The following is a 17,367-nucleotide window of genomic DNA, read 5'->3' on the forward strand; positions in this document are numbered from 1 at the left end:
TCTCTCTGCCCCCAGCTGTGCTCCCCTGTACGGCAGGGCAGGGAGGCAGCACACGGCTTGACACCTCCGTGGCCAGCTCTGGTTAACGCCAGGACCAGCTCCTGGCAAGCTGCAGGACCTGGCCATGGTTGCACCCATCCCCCCTGCAGCCACCTTCTTGTGGGGTGGCGCGGAGCAGCATCACCCCAGACGGGGTGTCTTGTCCCTCCACTGCACAGCCTCCGCTAACAGGCGTGAAATGGGTTTCCCTGCAGCCGGCGAGCGCAGGCTGAATAACAAATGGCAGCAGCGGGAGCTGGGCTGGAGGACTCTGGCGCTTGAAAAACAGGCAGAGAAAATGGTTGCATGGTCAGTGTGCAGGGAGATCTGTGCGCCAGCTGCTGCCTTGCCCTTGCAAAAGGGCGTGGGACAGGATACGGCCCCTCTCTGCAGCTGTGTGAGCCCAAAGGGGACGCTGCCGGCTGGCAGGAGACCCAGCACAGCTCCCCGAGCTCAGGATGGTGTGTCCCCAGGCTGGCAAGGGCATCGGGGTTACTCACTGATTGCAGAGCGCTAATTAGACAAACGAGTGAGTTAACAGCCCTCCTCCACCTCCTCCCTGCTGCTGGAGGGCGCAGAGCGTGGCAGAGCTTGTTAGCAGCCAAGCCAACGTGGAGCGGAGGCTGAGTAGGGCTGGGCTCACCCCTCAGGGCTGATTATTTCTCCCTTCCAAGAGGTTTCTCCCATAATTGGATAATTGTTGGGATGGGCAGATCATCCCCAAAGACGCATGCGTTTTCCCCTCCGGCTCTACCCCTCCGTGACATCTCCTGGGGGGCAGGAGAAAAGCGGGACTGGTCCAGGTACCCTGTGCCAAGCCTGCTGCATCGAGTTCGGCTGCGACGAGACCCTTAGGCATGGCCACCCCAAGGGATGCACCCAAGGTGGAGCGATGACAGGCGCCATCTGACCCAGGGTGCTGTGCTTGGGACTGCTTGGGCTGGGCAATGCCCTTTGCCAGCCCTGGTCTCCAGTGAGGTGGGGGCAAGGGATGCCGACGTGGCACAGCCAGCCCCCGGGAGAGGCTCTGCAGCAGCAGCAGCTCCAGCGATGGTCATGGCCTTAATAGGAAAGCCTGGAGCCCGGCACCTTGGCACAGGCAGCAGCTTACATTTCACAGCTGCTTTCTTTGGCTGCTGGGCCTCAGCACCAGCTTGGAAGTAGGTCCAGGGCAGCCACACGGATCGGCCGGCAGTCATGGGGGGCTGCGTGGATGTTCTTGAGGGTTTTCCCTCACTCCCCTCCCCTGATAACTGGCCCTGCTCTGGACACCCGCTTTTTTCCTCCGTTCCAGTCTCCCTTATTGCTCCATCTGGCCTCCCCATCTCCCAGCTGTCCTCACTAGGCTGGAGATCGTCCCTCGTGTCCATGGAGACCCTGAGGGCAGAGTCAGCATCGTCCTGCTGAGAAGCCCTCCCCATAGCTGAGCGACCAGGACATGTCCCTTTCTTGGGGAAGAGGCAATGGGGAACGTCATCATCTGCTGCTCCCACACTGGGATGCTTGGAGAGCCGTCCCTTGGCCTGGGGGTTGGATTCCCTACTCCATCCAGCCCTGATGGGACTGGACCATGACTCAGCCTCACCACAGCTCATTGCCTGCTCACTCCTGCTCTCTCACTGCTTGCTTGCCTGCAGGGGGAATTTCTGGCCAAACCTCATGATATGATGCTTTCCAGTCCAGCTCCCCCAAAGCAAAGGGCCTCAGCCCACTGGGGCTCTGGTGTTTCTCTGGGATTCACAAGCAGCTGGAGAAATCAGTGTCAATGTCCATCCTTGCTGCATCTGTCTGCACCAGGGTGCTGTGTCGTTGCTGGTGGGTAACAGCTCTCTCTTCTTTCTGCAGAATTCCCTGAAGAAGCGGGGGTCTCGCTCCATCGGGAAGACCGAGAAGAAACCATCAGTGCAGGTATCAGCGCTGGCGCATCCGGGACACGCTACAGTGGCCCACCAGCGCCCCAGGTCGTGGTGCCAGCTGGAGACTACGCCTGGCTCAGAAGTAAATCTGGGCATGGCAGCGCCATCCCCTTGCTTGCAGGGCTTTCCTGCCTTTCAGAAACCCTGCACAAGGGAGGGATTGATGTGCTGGGCCATCCTCATTGTCCTCAACCGCTCCCTTGTCTCATTTATCAATGGAGCATCAGTGACCATCCGGTGGCTTTAACCCTTTCCCTGTGTCCAGACTGCAGTAAGAAGCTGACGGACTTTGGCTTTTACATTGCAAAGCTGCTTCTGCTCTTGGGTTGCGGCTGTTGCAGCCTGGGTCCCTCCTGCCTGCGCCAGCAGCCGTGCTCGAGGGCGGCCTGGGAGCCCCACGGGCTTTGGGGGAGCTGAAGGTCCCCATGGGGAAGGGCTGGAGGCCGCACTGTCCCTGCCTGCGCCAGGCTGCTGGGGCAGAGCCCGGGAGGGGGGGATTTGCCAGCGGCAACAGGATTTCAGCTGTCACTTGCTGTTGGGCTGAGCTGCTGTGACTCGCTAATGCTGTTACCGGGGCTCGGAGGGGCAGAGCTGCTGTTGCGGGAATAGAAATGCAAGTGTTTTAATACTGGAAAAATCCTCTTTCAAAGGCAAAAGACCTGAAAGATTTATTCTGGGGAGTAGATCTGCTCCCCCGAAGCCGGGGCAGGGAGGGAGACCCTGTCAAGAGACTCCTGCCGCGCGCTGCTGGGAGCATCTCATGGCGGGGACCCCAAGCACCCCGAGGGTTTCTGGGTGACCTGTGTCATTGCTGGCAGAGTCCACTTCGTGCAGCCGCGGGACAGGGATCCCCAGGCCCTCAAAGACTTTCCGCTTCAGTCTTTTATTTATCGCCTCCCTTTAACTCCCTTGTTGAGAGCCCTTTCAGGCCAGCTGATGGTCCCAGAGTCCTGGCCCCCATTTCCCCAAAGAGCAGACTTTGGCTTTGCACCTACACCTGGCTGTGCCCCGAACCGAGGGGGTTGTCTGGGAGCCCCTCCATCACCCCCCTTCCCAAGGCTGAAATACAGCCCCTCCTCTGCCTCCTCCCCGGGGCAGGAGACAACCCCCAGCCCTGGGCTGCAATAAAACTCCCCTCTGATTCCCACATCCCCACGGAGCCGAGACCCCTCAGCCTGGGGACACGGGGCTGGATGCGGCCCCAGCTCTGCAGTGGGACCGATGCTCCAGGAAGGAGCCCGTGCTGGAAAGCGAACCCCGAGCTTCTTTGGGTGCAGATGCCCCTGGTCGAGGCCCCCCCGTCCCGTCCCTCTCCCACGCAGCCGTGGCCCAGTGGCCCTGCGGGCACAGATGCTCGTGACTCATCGGTGGCTTCCTGGGCCCCTTTCCTGCCCGGCTGTGCTGGGCGAGCATTGGCGCTCATCAAAAATGGAGCTGGGGGGGACAGACTGAACACTGAGGTCTGCCCTGGACCCCAGAAGCACTCAAGGGGGTCTTGGGGATGTGTGTGTCCCTCCAGCCATGCCAAGGGACAGAGGGACACGCTGGGCTGCTGTTTTTTTTTTTCCCTGGAAAAACAGGAACTGAGGTCATGTCTGCCCCGGTGGGGAGAGCTGCCCGCGCCGGCCCTCCCCTAATCTCCACAGCTAATTAGGGGGGCACAGCTTTAATGCGCCTTAGCGAGGCTGCGTCTCCGTGCGTGAGCGCGGAAGAGCAGCAGGATTGTTCCTGTGGTCACGGCAGGGCGTTTGGGGAATAAAACGGCACCCCAAACTCATGGGATCACCCCCCACCGTTGCCTTTGGCCTCAATGTGAGCAGCCGGGGAAGTCTGCAGAGTAAATAGCTGCTGCGGAGTTTAGGGGGTGGGAGCGTGGGCATGGCTGGGGCGGGCTGGGGGGTCAGGAGCACCCAAAGAGGGGGACAGCTTGTTTCTGCCAGCCAAGGAAACGGGAAGGGGGATGAGTTCAGCAGGGCAGAGGGCTGCTGTGGCCAGCAGCCACCCAGCCAAAGGGCTCGGCCACCTCCAGCACCCGCCCGGGGCTCCAGCGGGTGCCGCGGGGTGAGGGTCGCAGCCTGGCGGGTCCCCTCCTGGCAGTCACCGTGCCAGAGTTTGGAGCACTCAAGTGACCCCACGGCACGGGAAGCCACGAGCTGGACGTCAGGAAATCCTGGTCCTCCATCCAAAAGGCTTTCCAAAGCAGAGAAACGGTCTGCCTGGGCAAATAGCCAAGATCCTAACTGCTAAATTTAAAAAAAAACATGGAGAAACAGTCCCAAGAAGCAGAGGAGCTGGGGAAGGGACCAGCAAGCTGATGCGGGGGGTTTGCCTGAGTTTTCTGTCCCCTGGCAAGGTGATGGCAGCAAGGACGAATGCTGGGCGAGGGCTGGGACTTTGGGAGGTTTCCAGCTGAAACTGCTGCTTCTCTGCCCCGTGATGGAGCATTTGGGGCTGAGCAGGAGGAGCAGAGCCCCGGCGGGGGGGGTTGCAGCAGCAGCAGCAGCGCCAGTTGTTTCAGCAGTTGCCAGCTTTCGGGAGGAGATCTTGCTGGTGGCTTTTCTTTTGCTCTGCGGAGTCTGACAGCTTTCCCTCCCCCTCCTCCCCGCTGTGCCAGGGCTGGGCTCGGTCCCCGCATCCCCAGCGGTGGCTCGATGTCCTTCCTGGGGCTGGAGCCATGGGTCTTCTCGCCCAGGCATCCTGCCCTGTGTCTGTGCTCTCCCTCAAAGCCTCCAGGATGGATCTCAAATTTTTTTCCCCTCCATGAGTGGAGGCTGCAGCTTTCCTGGGATCACCGGGGTGGGAGGGTGGCATGTCCCCAGGGCTTGCTTAGAGCCACCATGGCCCCTGGGAGCTCTTCTCTAATGCCCGCACCCTCTCGGTCCCCAGGAGGACAGCGCAGACCTGAAGTGCCAGCTGCATTTTGCCAAGGAGGAGTCAGCCCTGATGTGCAAGAAGCTGACCAAGCTGGCCAAGGAGAACGACGGCATGAAGGAGGAACTGCTGAAGTACAGGTCCCTGTATGGGGACCTCGACAGCTCCCTCTCCGTGGAGGAGCTGGCCGACTCTCCCCACTCCCGGGAGGCCGAGTTGAAGGTCCACCTCAAGCTGGTGGAGGAGGAAGCCAACATCCTCAGCCGGAGGATAGTGGAGCTGGAGGTGGAAAACCGCGGACTGCGGGCGGAGATGGACGACATGAAAGGCCAGGGTGACAGAGAGCTGCCGGGGCAGGACACGCGGTTCCTGGCAGGCATCTCGGGCTGCGGGGACGCGGGGGACACGGTGGCGGAGCTGCGCCGGCACCTGCAGTTCGTGGAGGAGGAGGCCGAGCTGCTGAGGCGCTCGTTGCTGGAGCTGGAGGACCAGAACAAGCTCCTCCTGAACGAGCTGACCAAGTACAAGTCAGACCATGAGCTGGACATGACGCTGTCGGAGGACAGCTGCTCGGTGGTCAGCGAGCCCTCGCAGGAGGAGCTGGCCACAGCCAAGGTGCAGATCAGCGAGCTGAGCGGCAAGGTGAAGAAGCTGCAGTACGAGAACCGTGTGCTGCTCTCCAACCTCCAGCGCTGCGACCTGGCCTCCTGCCAGACCACCCGGCCCATGCTGGAGACCGACGCTGAGGCTGGTGATTCAGCACAGTGCATCCCCACCACCGGCTGGAGGGACGGGATGGGCAGCAGCGAAGCTGATGGGCAGGACAGGGTGCCCGGCGGTGGGAAGGTGCCTGATGGTCCCGCCAAGCTGCTCAAGCCTAAGGACCTGGAGACCTTGCTGGGCATCCGGGACCAGGCAGCGCTCGTCAGCAAAGCGATCGATGTCTTGATTTCGGATGCCAACGGCTTCACCTCCGGGCTGAAGGCTTGCTTGGACAATGAGTGCATGGGGGGGCTGCTGGGCGAGGCGGTGGGTAGCGGTGGTGAGAGCCCCAGTGATGCCAAGCTGATGAACGTGCTCCTCATGCGGCTGGGCGTGCTGCAGCAGGACCTGGGCTGCTTTGCGAGGAAGGTGGACCACCTCACCGGCAGCCTCAAGGAGCACACGGACTCTTTCCCCTTCTCTGGCCCCGGCAGCCATGACACCACCAAAGAGGTGCTGCAGAAGGAGCATGCCTCCGACTTCCAGGTATGGGCTTCTTCCCACCTCCCCCGCAGCTGCTGCCGCTTTATTTGCCGCCCCGTTTCCTTCTGCTTTAACGGAGCAAACCCCGATCCCCAACATAACCCCCCTCCTGCCTCTCCAGAGCAAAACCCAAACTAACACCTCGCTGCATGCCAGTGGCACCGGGGACAAGGTAGGACTCTGCTCCAACAGAGTGTGCCCAGGGCAGGGGGCGGTGGGCATCCTGGCGCATCCCGGCACGGGCTAGTTGTGCCGAGGTTGCTCTGCCCATGGCCAGGGGCTCTTGGGTACGATCCCACCTTAGCAGGGGCCAACGTTTTGGCTGCTCTCCCCTGGCTCAGGCCAACATCCCTGGCTCAGAAGCTCTTTGCTTATTGGGGATGAGCTTGGTGGGAGGAGAGGAGCCTGCAGCCTCCTGAAAGCAGCCCAAATTGCAGGGACCCCGGTTCCAAGAAGCCTCAGCCCCCAGTGATACCCAGGCAGGGTAATTTGGAGAGCGAAGGCTCCAGGGCAAATCTGCATCCGATGGGGAGCACCTTTGGAGCAGTGGAGAGCAGCTCATGCCCTGCTGTCCCCCTCCTCTCCGGGGGGCCCAGCTCATGCCAGGGGCCAGGGATATCAATGGTGGTTGGGGCCACGGGCACAAGCCCCTTTCTGGAGCACACTCGCTTGTTCAGAGTCCTATTTTTCTGCATGTGGTCCCACCAGCCCCAGGTCCCAGTCTCCCCCAGTCACTGCATGGCACCGTAACTGGTGTTTGCACATTTTTTCCCTCTTTCTCTCTTTTTTCCCCTTTCCCCAAACAATCCAGGCCACGTGTCTCCTCATCCTGTGTTTCCTTTTGGTTTCCGCATTGTCTCCCGCCATGGTGATGAAGCTCCTTCTCCTCATCATCCTTTTTGTTGTCTTGTAGTTCTTTACTGTTTCGGAGACCCATTGTTTTGTTTTCTGGCTTTTTTTTCTTCCCGCTCTTTTGGTTTGTTCTCATTAACTTGCCCACGCATGCAGCAGCCTGATTTTAGGGACACCGACCCTTACCGCATCCCCCACGCCAAGGACACGGACCCCGCGCATCCCCGGAGCTACAAAATCTGCCGGCCTGAGGAGAATGACTCCTATGCCACCGAGGTACGACACAGGCGGGGAGCCGTGTTCCCTCGGCCGGCGGGATTGGGGACAGGGCTGCAGGGATGGGGCTGTCCCTCTTGAGAGCTGGGGACAAGGGAAGCTGCAGAGCCCCATCGGGGAGGGACACGGGGAGGCGTGGCCAGGCGCAGCCCACCGTCCCCATCCCTTCCCTGGGCTGTTGCAGATGAAGGAGCTGCAGCTGGTGCTGTCGGAGGCCAACGAGAGCCTGCGGGGACTGCAGGAGCAGCTCTCGCAGGAGAGGCAGCTGAGGAAGGACGAGGTGGACAACTTCTCACAGAAGATCTGCCAGGTGAGTAGGCAGCAGCCCCAATCCCTCGGAGACAGGTGTCCCCATGCCCACGGCCGTGCCTCCTCCAGCCGCAGGCTGATAACCCACTTGGGGACCCAGGCGTCACCTGGGACTGCACACAGCATGTCCCATCTTCAAGGGGCACAGGGGCCCACACTCCTCTTTGCACATGGGCCTGCAGCCATGCATGGCTTCCACCCGCAGCGATGCCTCAATGGCCCCGCTGTCCCCAGCATGCTGCCAGGGTGTTGGAGCTCCCCAGGGGTGTTAAATATGGGGCCGGCACCAGGCTCAGCCCAGACCCTGGGGCAGAGGCATCACATCGCCACTGTCAGCCCCTGTCTCGGAGCACGCACGTCTCTCTGCAGCTGAAGGAGGACCACCAGAAAGCACTGCTGCGGCGGGAGTTTGAGCTGCAGAGCCTGAACCTGCAGAGGCGGCTGGAGCAGAAGTTCTGGAGCCAGGAGAAGAACCTGCTGGTGCAGGAGTCGCAGCAGTTCAGGCAGAGCTTCCTCCTGCTCTTCATGAAGCTCAAGTGGTTCCTCAAGCGCTGGCGCCAGGGCAAGATCGTGCACAGTGAGGGCGAGGACTTTTTGGAGGTACTGTGGGCTGAGGGGCTTCCACCTTGGCTGCCATGGAGGGGGGACCATGCTGTCAGGCATCCCTGGGGCTGTCCCTCCTGCCTACGTGTCCCACCCAGGTGTCCCCCATCCCTGCCCGGGGGCTGTGGGTCCCCTCATCACCCCAGCCATGGTGTCTCCCTCAGGTGAACAGCATGAAGGAGCTGTACCTGCTGCTGGAGGAGGAGGAGCTCGCCCCGCAGCAGCAGGCGGACAACAAGACGTGCACCGGGGATGCCTGGACCCCCAACACGGTGAGCGAGGTCCCCACGAGCCCAGGGGGTGGGCAGGATCAGGCCCCACTGCGGCTGCGTGACATGGGGTGGAAGCTCCTCTCGGGGTGCATGGCTGGGAGGGGATGCTCCCCGCTGGCATGTCACCCCCAGGGGTGGTCCCCTGCCCTGGTGGCACCCCCTGTCCCTCACTCTGGAGGTGGGAAGCCTGCGAGGCTGGGATGCAGAGGGCAGCTCCCATCGGGTCCCACCCCATTGAGTCCTCTCCAGTGCGGAGTCCCAGCTCCCTCCACTCACCCCCGATTCCCCGGCAGCCCAATGAGTGCATCAAGACACTGGCGGACATGAAGGTGACCCTGAAGGAGCTGTGCACAGAGCTGCGGGAGGAGCGACGCGGCGCCAGCGAGCTGCAGCAGCAGTTCACCAAGGCCAAGGCTGCCTGGGAGATGGAGCGTGCTGAGCTCAAGTGCCACATTGCCCAGGTGGGAGGCCCGGACACCCCGCAGGCTGGTGGAGCTCCCCCTTGCCTGGTGGGGCTGGGGGGCTGCTTGTGCCGTGTGCCAAGCGCTGGCTGTTGGGCAGGGCTGGGAGATAGGGTGGCACTGTGGAAATCTCAGTTAGCAGCCACTCCAGCAAGTGAGTTTCTATAGCAATAGGGCTGTCACAAAAATCTGACCAGGGAGCAGCAGAGGATTCCTCCACTGGGTTTGTCTGGGGCAGGCGGGATGGTACCAGGGCTCAGCATCCCTCCCCAGGACAGGCATCTAGGAGCAGCATCAGAGCCCTCCTCTCCTCCCCTGGGTCACGGCGCAGGTAGGGGCTCTGCACCCTCGCGGATGCTGCAAGAGGGATGTATGGCTGCGGCGAGGGCAGGAGGTGGAGGGAGGGCAGCCTCAGCGCTGAGGGAAGCTCCTGCCTGCAGAAGCAGTCCCATCAGTCCCCCAGCCCTGCCCTCACGGTGATGAGGGTTTTCCGCTCCCTCGCACTGTGCTGGCAGCAGCCCATGGCTGTGCATCAGCTCTGCTCCCCAGAGCAGGTGCCAACACCTCCTAGGTGGGATTTTGCCAGCCAGAGCTCAGCGGTGGTCCCCAGTTCCCCTCTCTCCCCCCCAAAAGAAAGCAGAGTTGCAATGGTGGCGGCACCCCAGTTTCAGGTGCCTTCCTGGCTGCCAGCGGCAGCAGCGTCCTTGGGGTCCGCTCTGCCAGCCCTGCACGTGATGCTTGCCCCTCTCCAGGAGCCAGGTCCAGCAGGCAGGATTGCAGGCAGAGCATAGCCAAGCAGTCAGGACATTCAGCCCACGTCCCACCGGGTGACCGTCTGCCGGGCCGTCTGGCATGATGTGGCTGCAAGCCAGGGCCAGCTGTAGCTCGGCTGTGCCCACGGGTGAGCCGAGCTGTGGAACACGACCTTGGGGACACGCTTATTGCCTGACCTGGGCAGCATGGGACCTGTGCTGGGAACCGGGATGCCCACAGCCTTGCCCCTTTGCTGGGGATGTCCAGCACCACGCTGGAGCCATGGGTCCCCCCCAGCCACCAACGTGTCCCTGCAGCTGGAGTCGAAGTCTGGCAAAGGGATCGCGGAGCGTGTGCTGCCAGACTGGAAGGTGGCGTTGAAGAGGGAGCGTGAGGAGCACCAGCATCTCCTAGCCGAGTCCTACAGCGCCGTCATGGACCTCACCAAGCAGCTGCAGATTAGCGAGAAGAACTGGAACCAGGAGAAAGTGGAGCTGCTAGCCCGCTTCAAGGAGGAGCAGCAGCAGGCAGAGCAGCAAGCAAAGGACCTGCAGAACAAAATCAACCAGGTATGGTGTCCCCCCATTGTGAACGTGTCCTCCAGCCTCTGCTGCTTGCCCCCTGTGCATGCATGCTCTCGGGACATGCACCAGGGGCAAGTGGCAAATGCTTTTGCTTGCCCAGAGGGGCACATGTTCACACATTGGGTGACCAACACATTCTCCAGTTGCAGAAAGGAGCCAACCCATGGGCATTGAAGCACTCTGAAATGGAGAAGCATGGCAGCAACTGGAAAGAGGTGGGCAAGAGAATGCGAAGGGCTCTCAGGGTGGTCGTTGGGCTCAGGTCTATGCTAAGGGTTAGATGGGAGGTCGTGTGAACCCCAAATGAACCCCCTTGAAAAGCAAATGAGGCTGGAAGGCGGAGCACCAGGGACTGGGGAGAATGAGAGGGTGGATAGCATGGCTGAACCCCGAGGGCTTCAGTGGGGTTATAAAAAGTTGTTTTAAAATAGATGGGGTCACGGTGATCCCCATGTAGCCCTGGGAATGGGGTGCCGGGCCTGGGAGCATGGGGGAAGGTGGTAGTGCTGGAGAGGAGCAAGGTGCAGCCCCTGCTCCAGCCCATCTGTGCACTTCGGTCCTGTGCTTGCTTACACCAAAGCTTTCTTCTGTGTCCTCCTAGGCTCTCAATGAAAAAATCACAGACAAAGAGACAATCTCTGAAGCAGAAGCCAAGGGAACCAACCTCAAAAGGTGAGTGTGCTGGTGCCTGCATGGTCCCTGGGGCATGGAGGAGGCTGCACGGGGCTGTCCCTGGGCTTGGCAGCCCCGACAGCCGGGGGGAGATGCAGCCATGGTCCAGGGTTGTCCTGGAGGCCAAGGGACATGAGGAGCAGGACTGGGTGCCCAGGAGGGTCCCATTGGGGTGGGAGTGGGGTGCCTCCAGCTGCCCCCCAACCTGCTGCCCTGTCTCCTTGTGAGCCCTGTCCTCTCTCCTCCCGCAGGACCAAGTCCGTTTCCTCCATGTCAGAGTTTGAAAGCTTGCTTGACTGTTCTCCCTACCTCCCTGGAAAGACCGCCCCGGGGCTGGGCGACCATTCCCGGGGCAAAAAGGCATCCACGGCCACCCAGCTGCTGCCCAACGGGATCCGGGACAGCGCCGGCGTTACTCCCTCAAACTGTACATATGTGAATATTGAGCAACCTGTCTCCGACAGCCTGGCCAAGGAGAAGCTGGACATCTCCTCCTGGGACTACTCAAGGGCAAGCAGCCTCTCTGGGCATGACCCAGCCCAGAAGCAAATGCAGAGGAGCTACACGGCGCCCGACAAGACAGGGATCCGCATCTACTACAGCCCGCCGGTGGTGCGGCGGCTGGAGGCACCTCTGGTGCACAACAAGGAGGGGAAGATCATGATCGAACCCGGTTTCTTGTTCACCATGGCCAAGCCGAAGGAGCCAGAGGAGCCAGCCAGCGCTGAGAGCACCTACAGCCAGTGGCTGTGCAACTTCTCCAAGCAGCAGCGGGAGCTGCTGGATGGCGGCACGGTGGAGAGTGTGGTGCCACCGGTACCCCGCTTCCCCCCATCGCTGCATGACCTGGAGATCTCTGGCAACATGAGCGATGACATGAAGGAGATCACTAACTGCGTGCGGCAGGCCATCCGCTCCAGCTCGCTGGAGAGGAAGGTGAAAAGCGCCTCCAGCCAGACGGTGGGGCTGGCCCACGTGGGGACGCAGACCATCCAGACGGTCAGCGTCGGCCTGCAGACTGACCTGCCACGTGGCAGCGGCGTGCACGGCAAGAGCTGGTCCCCACGCAGCTCCTCCCTTATGTCCATGCGCAGCAAGCAGATCTCCTCCTCCCTGGATAAGGTCCACTCCAGGATCGAGCGGCCATGCTGCTCCCCAAAATACGGCTCTCCAAAGCTCCAGAGGAGATCTTCCTCCAAGCTGGACACCTCCAAGGACAGGAGCCTCTGGAACCTGCACCAGAGCAAGCAGAATGGCTCTGCCTGGGCCCGTTCCACGACCACCCGCGACAGCCCTGTCCTCAGCAATATCAACGATGGCTTGTCCAGCTTGTTCAGTGTGGTGGAGCACGCAGGCAGCACTGAGTCCATCTGGAAGCCAGGCTGCCCCGAGAGCAGCCGGGCCAAGCCTGAAGCACCTAAGTATGGCCTGGTGCAGGAGTTCTTCAGGAATGTCTGCGGGCGGGCGCAGAGCCCCACTGCCCCCTCGGAGAAGAAGGAGGCCACCGGGGAGGAGGGCAGCAAGAGAGCTGAGCACCCCAGCCCAGTCACCTACCACCCAGCCGAAAACATCTCCCGCGTCTTGAACAAGAAAGTCCTCAAGCAGAGCAGCTGCGAGGACCCCAAGCCCTTGTCCCCCAGCCAGGGGAGTAAGGACGCAGCCCTGCGGGACCCCGATCTCATCTCGGCCATAGCCAGTGAGGTAACGAGGCAGGGTGACCCCTGGGGTGTCCAGCCGTGGCGGGGGACGGGGTGCCCGACCCCTCTAACCCCGCTGTGCCCTGTCTGTCTTTGCAGGACATGGCGTGTGACTGCAGCTCCCAGTCCCTCACCTCCTGCTTTGCCCGGCCATCCCGCTCCACCGTCCGCCATTCCCCCTCCAAGTGCAAACTGCACCCCGCAGACCCCCCCAGGGCGGAGGAGAAGCCGGGGGCCTCGAGTGAGTGAGGACGGGGGGCCGGGGGACGCAGCGTGCCTGCTATCCACTCTCCTGACGGAAGAGCGCCCGCGCTGACGCCCCACGGGGGTCCCTCTCGGAGGCGGCGCGGGTGCATCTGTCTCCTAACCGTCCCCTCGCCCCTGGGGACGCTTATGAAGCAGATGTGGAGCCGGCAGCGGAGGCTGCTGGCTACCCCAGGGTGCACGGGGACATCCCGCCGAGGTGGCTGCTTCACCTCCCGCCTGTGCGGAGACCCGCTCCCTCGGAGCTGATGCTGGCACTGGGGGGTTCTCGCCAGTGCCCACCACCCCGGGAATGTCAGCTGAGACCCCACCATGCCGAGGGCTTGCCGGGGCCCCGAGAAGGGGAGAGCAGCCAGGGAAGGCTGCTCATGTAGATAGAGCAGGGCTGGGGCGAAGCACGGCAGGGACGCCGTATGGATGCGATGGATGGAGGCGTGATGCCGTGTTGGCCCCCGCGGGCGGAGGGTGCTGGCTCCGGCCCCCGCGGCTGCTGCCAGTGCTGCCCGCCCTGCCTGAGCTCCAGCGCATCCCTGCCAGCCCGGATTGCAGTGCGGTTGCATCAGCCACGGGGCTGCGCGTGCTTCCCCGGGCAGGAAGGAAGCGGGGAGGGTCCCCCCGGTCACCCAAGCTGGGCTGCGTGTGGGGGCCCTCCCTGGCCACCCTTCTGCTCTGCTGGGGGGCTGCTGAGGTCCTTCACTGCTGGGAAGGGTCCAGGCGGTCCCCCTGGCTCCTCCAGCTGCAGAGACCGGGCCGCCGGCTGCACAGCGTGGGGAGAGACAGTGTGTGCGTGCGTGTTTGTGTGCACACTCGTGTGTGTGCATATCTCCTGCCACCACCGCGAGGGGCCACGGCTGTGGTGCCTCCTTGCATTGCACCCACCTCCCTGTCTGGGGCCACTTGTAGTTATTTGCTCCTCCAAGTGCTGAATATACAGAATATACATATTTCTCTTTTTTTTTTCTTTTTTTTTTTTTTTTCTCTCCTTTTGGCTCTGCCCAACTCCGGACAGCCTGCAATGTAAAACCAAGTGCATTTTAAAAATACCGAAATGAGCTACATTGGAGATGCACCAATTGGATTAAGAGATTGTGGGTTGGGAGGCTGCAGCGTGGCCCACAGTCTGTGCTGCGTGTCCCTTGGTCACCACCAGAAAAAGCCTTATCCGGGGAGGGAGGAGGGCAATGGCCACAGCCCCCACGGCGGTGCAGAGCTCCCAGGGGTGAGGAGCTGCGTCCCAGCCCCATGCAGAGCAGCGCTGGTGCCCCTGTGCAGCCCCAGGAGAGAACAGCAATTTTAGAGGAGGCTGCCTGACCTATTTTCGAGCTGCCTGCCAGGGGCCAGGCAGGGATTCACCCAGATGGAGCTGCCTGCAGGTGCCCACGCCTCCTGGGGCTCTGTGCACTGCTCAGGGGCTGTGTACCTTGCTCTGGGGGCTCTATACATTGCTCCAGGGGCTCAGTGCATCGCTCTGGGGCTTTGTACACTGCTCCAGGGGCTCTGGATTGCTCTGAGTCCGTGTACGCTGCTCCACGGGCTTTGCCCATTGCTCTGGGGCTCCGTACGCTGCTCCAGGGGCTCTGCCCATTGCTCCGGGGCTGTGTATGCTGCTCCAGGGGCTCTGCACATTGCTGTCATCTTGCAGCTTCACTTAAAAAATGTTCCTGCTGCCGAAGCTGCTGCCCCCTCCCGTCCAGCCACATGCTGCCCGCAGCAGGCAGGCTGCATCACTGCCACGTCGCAGCCTCCGTCAGCATCTCCGCGACAGCCGCTCACTGCCTGTGTCTTCGGACACACCAGCATCAGCCAGGGCCCAGCAGGCCCAGCACCGATGGCCTTTTGCTCCTGCGATGCCTGTCCGGCCCCACCTCGTCACCCGGGTGCGGGATGCGCGGGGCAGGCGCTGCCCACCCTCACCAGCAGCCAGGCCAGGCAGCATCCCTGCCTGCCACGGAGAAGTCGGGTCCTGCACCCCCGCAGGCACAGCGCTGCTGCAGGCAGTCTCCTGCTGTACATAGATCCTGTCGGGGTGGTTTTTAGCATTTTCATTGATAACTGGGGTTTTGGTTTTGTTTGGTTTTTTTTTAAAAGACTCTCTACTTTTGGAATGTGGTTTCTCATTTTTACTGCCTTTTAATTATTTGTAATATTGGTCAGTTCTGTCTTACTCTGTAAATAGCGGTGCTGGGCATTACCCGCAGGGCCAGGGGCCGGCAGGGGATTCATAAAGGTGACGGGGAAAATTTGTTTGAGATGTGGAGGTGGCTGATTCGGCCCCAGCCCCTGCGCAGCCTCTGCCCCCATCCTCCACACACCAGCGCCCGGCCTGGGGAGAAGCTTTGGGCAAAGCCACGCTTGCCCCTGACCTGTCCTCCTGCTTCCTCTTGCCAGCCCATGCCAAGGTCGCATGAAGGGCACCTTCTGCCCCGATGACGGGCCCCCTGCCCACCCCGTCCTGCACCCCTGTACCATGCCTGCTTGTTGTGTGATGAATAAAGGCCCTGCAACCCCTCACCCACGCCCTCGGTGCTGCCTTCCTGGGCTGCAGCGGGGGGATGGTGACACCTGTCCTTGCTGGGGAACCAGTGCCGCTGTGGAGGGGAGTGGGGGGTGGCTGGGACACCCATGGGTGGGGAGATGCATCTAGCTCCTGTCTCGCCATCTCGCCATTCCACCAGCTGCCCAGCCCACACAGTGTCCCGTCATCTCCTTGCCCACCTGCCTCTCCCCGACCCCATCCCCGTGTGCTGTGCCACACCACCATGGCCCCCCTGTCATCACCCGTGGGTCCCCCACAGTCTCGCTGCACAGGGCTCCTCTTGGCTCTCTGTTGTTCTTGTGATGTTGGTGCTTCTTAGGCCTCCTCTGTCCCATCCCATCCTCCCCAGCCTGCACGCGGACCCCACATCTACTTTCCCATTGCTGCCCATTGCTTCTTGCCCTTGTGCCCCTCATCACCTGCAGATCTCAGCCTCCTCCAGGCTCACTACATTAAACTGTCCCTCCCTGAGGTCCTTCACCATCCACCATGACCCATCCTTTTCGTCCATGTTCTTTGATCCCTCATGTCCCATCCTTCCTTCTTGTTCTCCTCCATCCTCAATCACATCCCTTTCTTCCTTCATGTGCTCTTCCATTGCCCACCATGTCCCATCCCTTTTTTTCCTGCTTTCATCACTCGCCTAACTCATCCCAGCCCTCCTTTCTGTGCTCCTCCATCACCCACCATATCCCAGCCCTTTTCCTGTGCACCCCCATCTTTCATGTCCCTTCCCTCCTTCCACTGCTCCTCCATTGTCCACCCATCCCATCCCTCCTTCCTGTGCTCCTGTCACCCACTGTGTCCTATCCCTCCCTGCCATCCTCCTCCATCACCCAGCACATCCCATCCTTCCTTTCTGTGCTCCTCCACTGGCCACCATGTCCTGTCCCTCCTTCCTGTGTTCCTGCATCCTCCATCATGTCCTGTCCCTTCTTGTGCTTCACCATCACCCACTACCTCCCATCCCTCCGTGTTCTCCTCCACCCCCTTAATATCCCATCCCTCCTTTACTCCTTCCAGAATGTGTTCCTCTGTCATCCACTGTGTCCATCCCTCCCTGCCATGCCATGCTCCTCCATTACCCACCATATCCCTTCCCACCCTCCTGTGCTCCCACATCCTACATTACGTCCTATCTCTCCTTGTTCTCCTCCATCACCCACCACACCCCATCCCTTCTTCCTGCACTCTTCCATCACCCACCACCTCCCATCCCCCTTCCTGTGCTCCTCCAGTGCCCTTCATATCCCACCTTCCTGTCTTCCTGTACGCTTGCATCCCATCCCTCTTACCTGCTCCTCCTTCATCTACCACATCCCATTCCTTGTTATCCTCATCCATCTCTCACCATCTCCTCATGTCTTCTCTTCCTTCTCCACCTCCACCCTGTCCCATCCATCCTCGTCCTGCTTTGCTTCGTTTCTCTTTTCCTTTCATATCCTCATGTCAACATCTTACCATCCCTTCTCATCCTCCATCAGCTCCCACCATCATTCTCCTCCTCTACATCTTACCATCGTCTTATCCCTGCTTATCCTCCATTAGCTCCCACCATCACCCCAACCCGTTTCAACCTCCTCCACTTCTCATCTTTTCCGCATCTTTCTTCATCCTCTTCTACCTCCTCCTATCTCCTCATCCCGCTCATCCTCCTCCACTTCTCCTGTCCCAAAATCCACCCTCACCTCCCGCCATTGCCCTGTCCCTCCAGCTGCCAATATCACACAATCCCACCACCTCCTCCTCCACCCCAACATTTCCAATCCTCCCCCCTTGTGCTTCTCCATTTCCCAGCATCTCCTTATCCATCCTCCTCCATTGCCCACCAATCTTTGTCTTCCTCTAACCCTTAAATGTCTCTCCATCCCTCCTGTCATCATTGTCCATCTCCCACTGTCTCCTCATCCCTCCTCTTCCTTCATCTCCATCTCCTCTTCCCTCCTTGTCCTCCACCACCTGCCCTCTTGTCTCTCCTTGTTTCCCTGTACTGCCCATCATTTTGCCCACCTTTTTC

General features: G+C 61.0%; 1 protein-coding gene across 4 annotated transcripts in view; it reads left to right on the forward strand.

Moving 5' to 3' along the window:
* The window catches only part of MTCL2 (microtubule crosslinking factor 2), a 28,495-nt gene extending 11,595 nt beyond the window's left edge, over window positions 1–16,900 (forward strand). Inside the window, exons 4-15 of one of the 4 annotated variants that reach the window (XM_082326006.1) lie at window positions 1,885–1,947; window positions 4,842–6,074; window positions 7,080–7,199; window positions 7,384–7,509; window positions 7,878–8,108; window positions 8,276–8,383; window positions 8,677–8,844; window positions 9,915–10,166; window positions 10,325–10,396; window positions 10,783–10,853; window positions 11,105–12,554; window positions 12,650–16,900. In XM_082326006.1, coding sequence (XP_082182132.1) covers window positions 1,885–1,947; window positions 4,842–6,074; window positions 7,080–7,199; window positions 7,384–7,509; window positions 7,878–8,108; window positions 8,276–8,383; window positions 8,677–8,844; window positions 9,915–10,166; window positions 10,325–10,396; window positions 10,783–10,853; window positions 11,105–12,554; window positions 12,650–12,799 — 4,044 coding nt within the window. In that variant the 3' untranslated portion in view covers window positions 12,800–16,900. The remainder of the gene's footprint in view (window positions 1–1,884; window positions 1,948–4,841; window positions 6,075–7,079; window positions 7,200–7,383; window positions 7,510–7,877; window positions 8,109–8,275; window positions 8,384–8,676; window positions 8,845–9,914; window positions 10,167–10,324; window positions 10,397–10,782; window positions 10,854–11,104; window positions 12,555–12,649) is intronic. The other 3 variants (XM_082326007.1, XM_082326008.1, XM_082326009.1) reach the window with 3 other exon arrangements.
* Window positions 16,901–17,367: the final 467 nt, after the last annotated feature.

The sequence above is a fragment of the Platalea leucorodia genome, assembly GCF_965183815.1.
Source record: "Platalea leucorodia genome assembly, chromosome: 13".
NCBI classification, from domain to species: Eukaryota; Metazoa; Chordata; class Aves; order Pelecaniformes; family Threskiornithidae; genus Platalea; species Platalea leucorodia.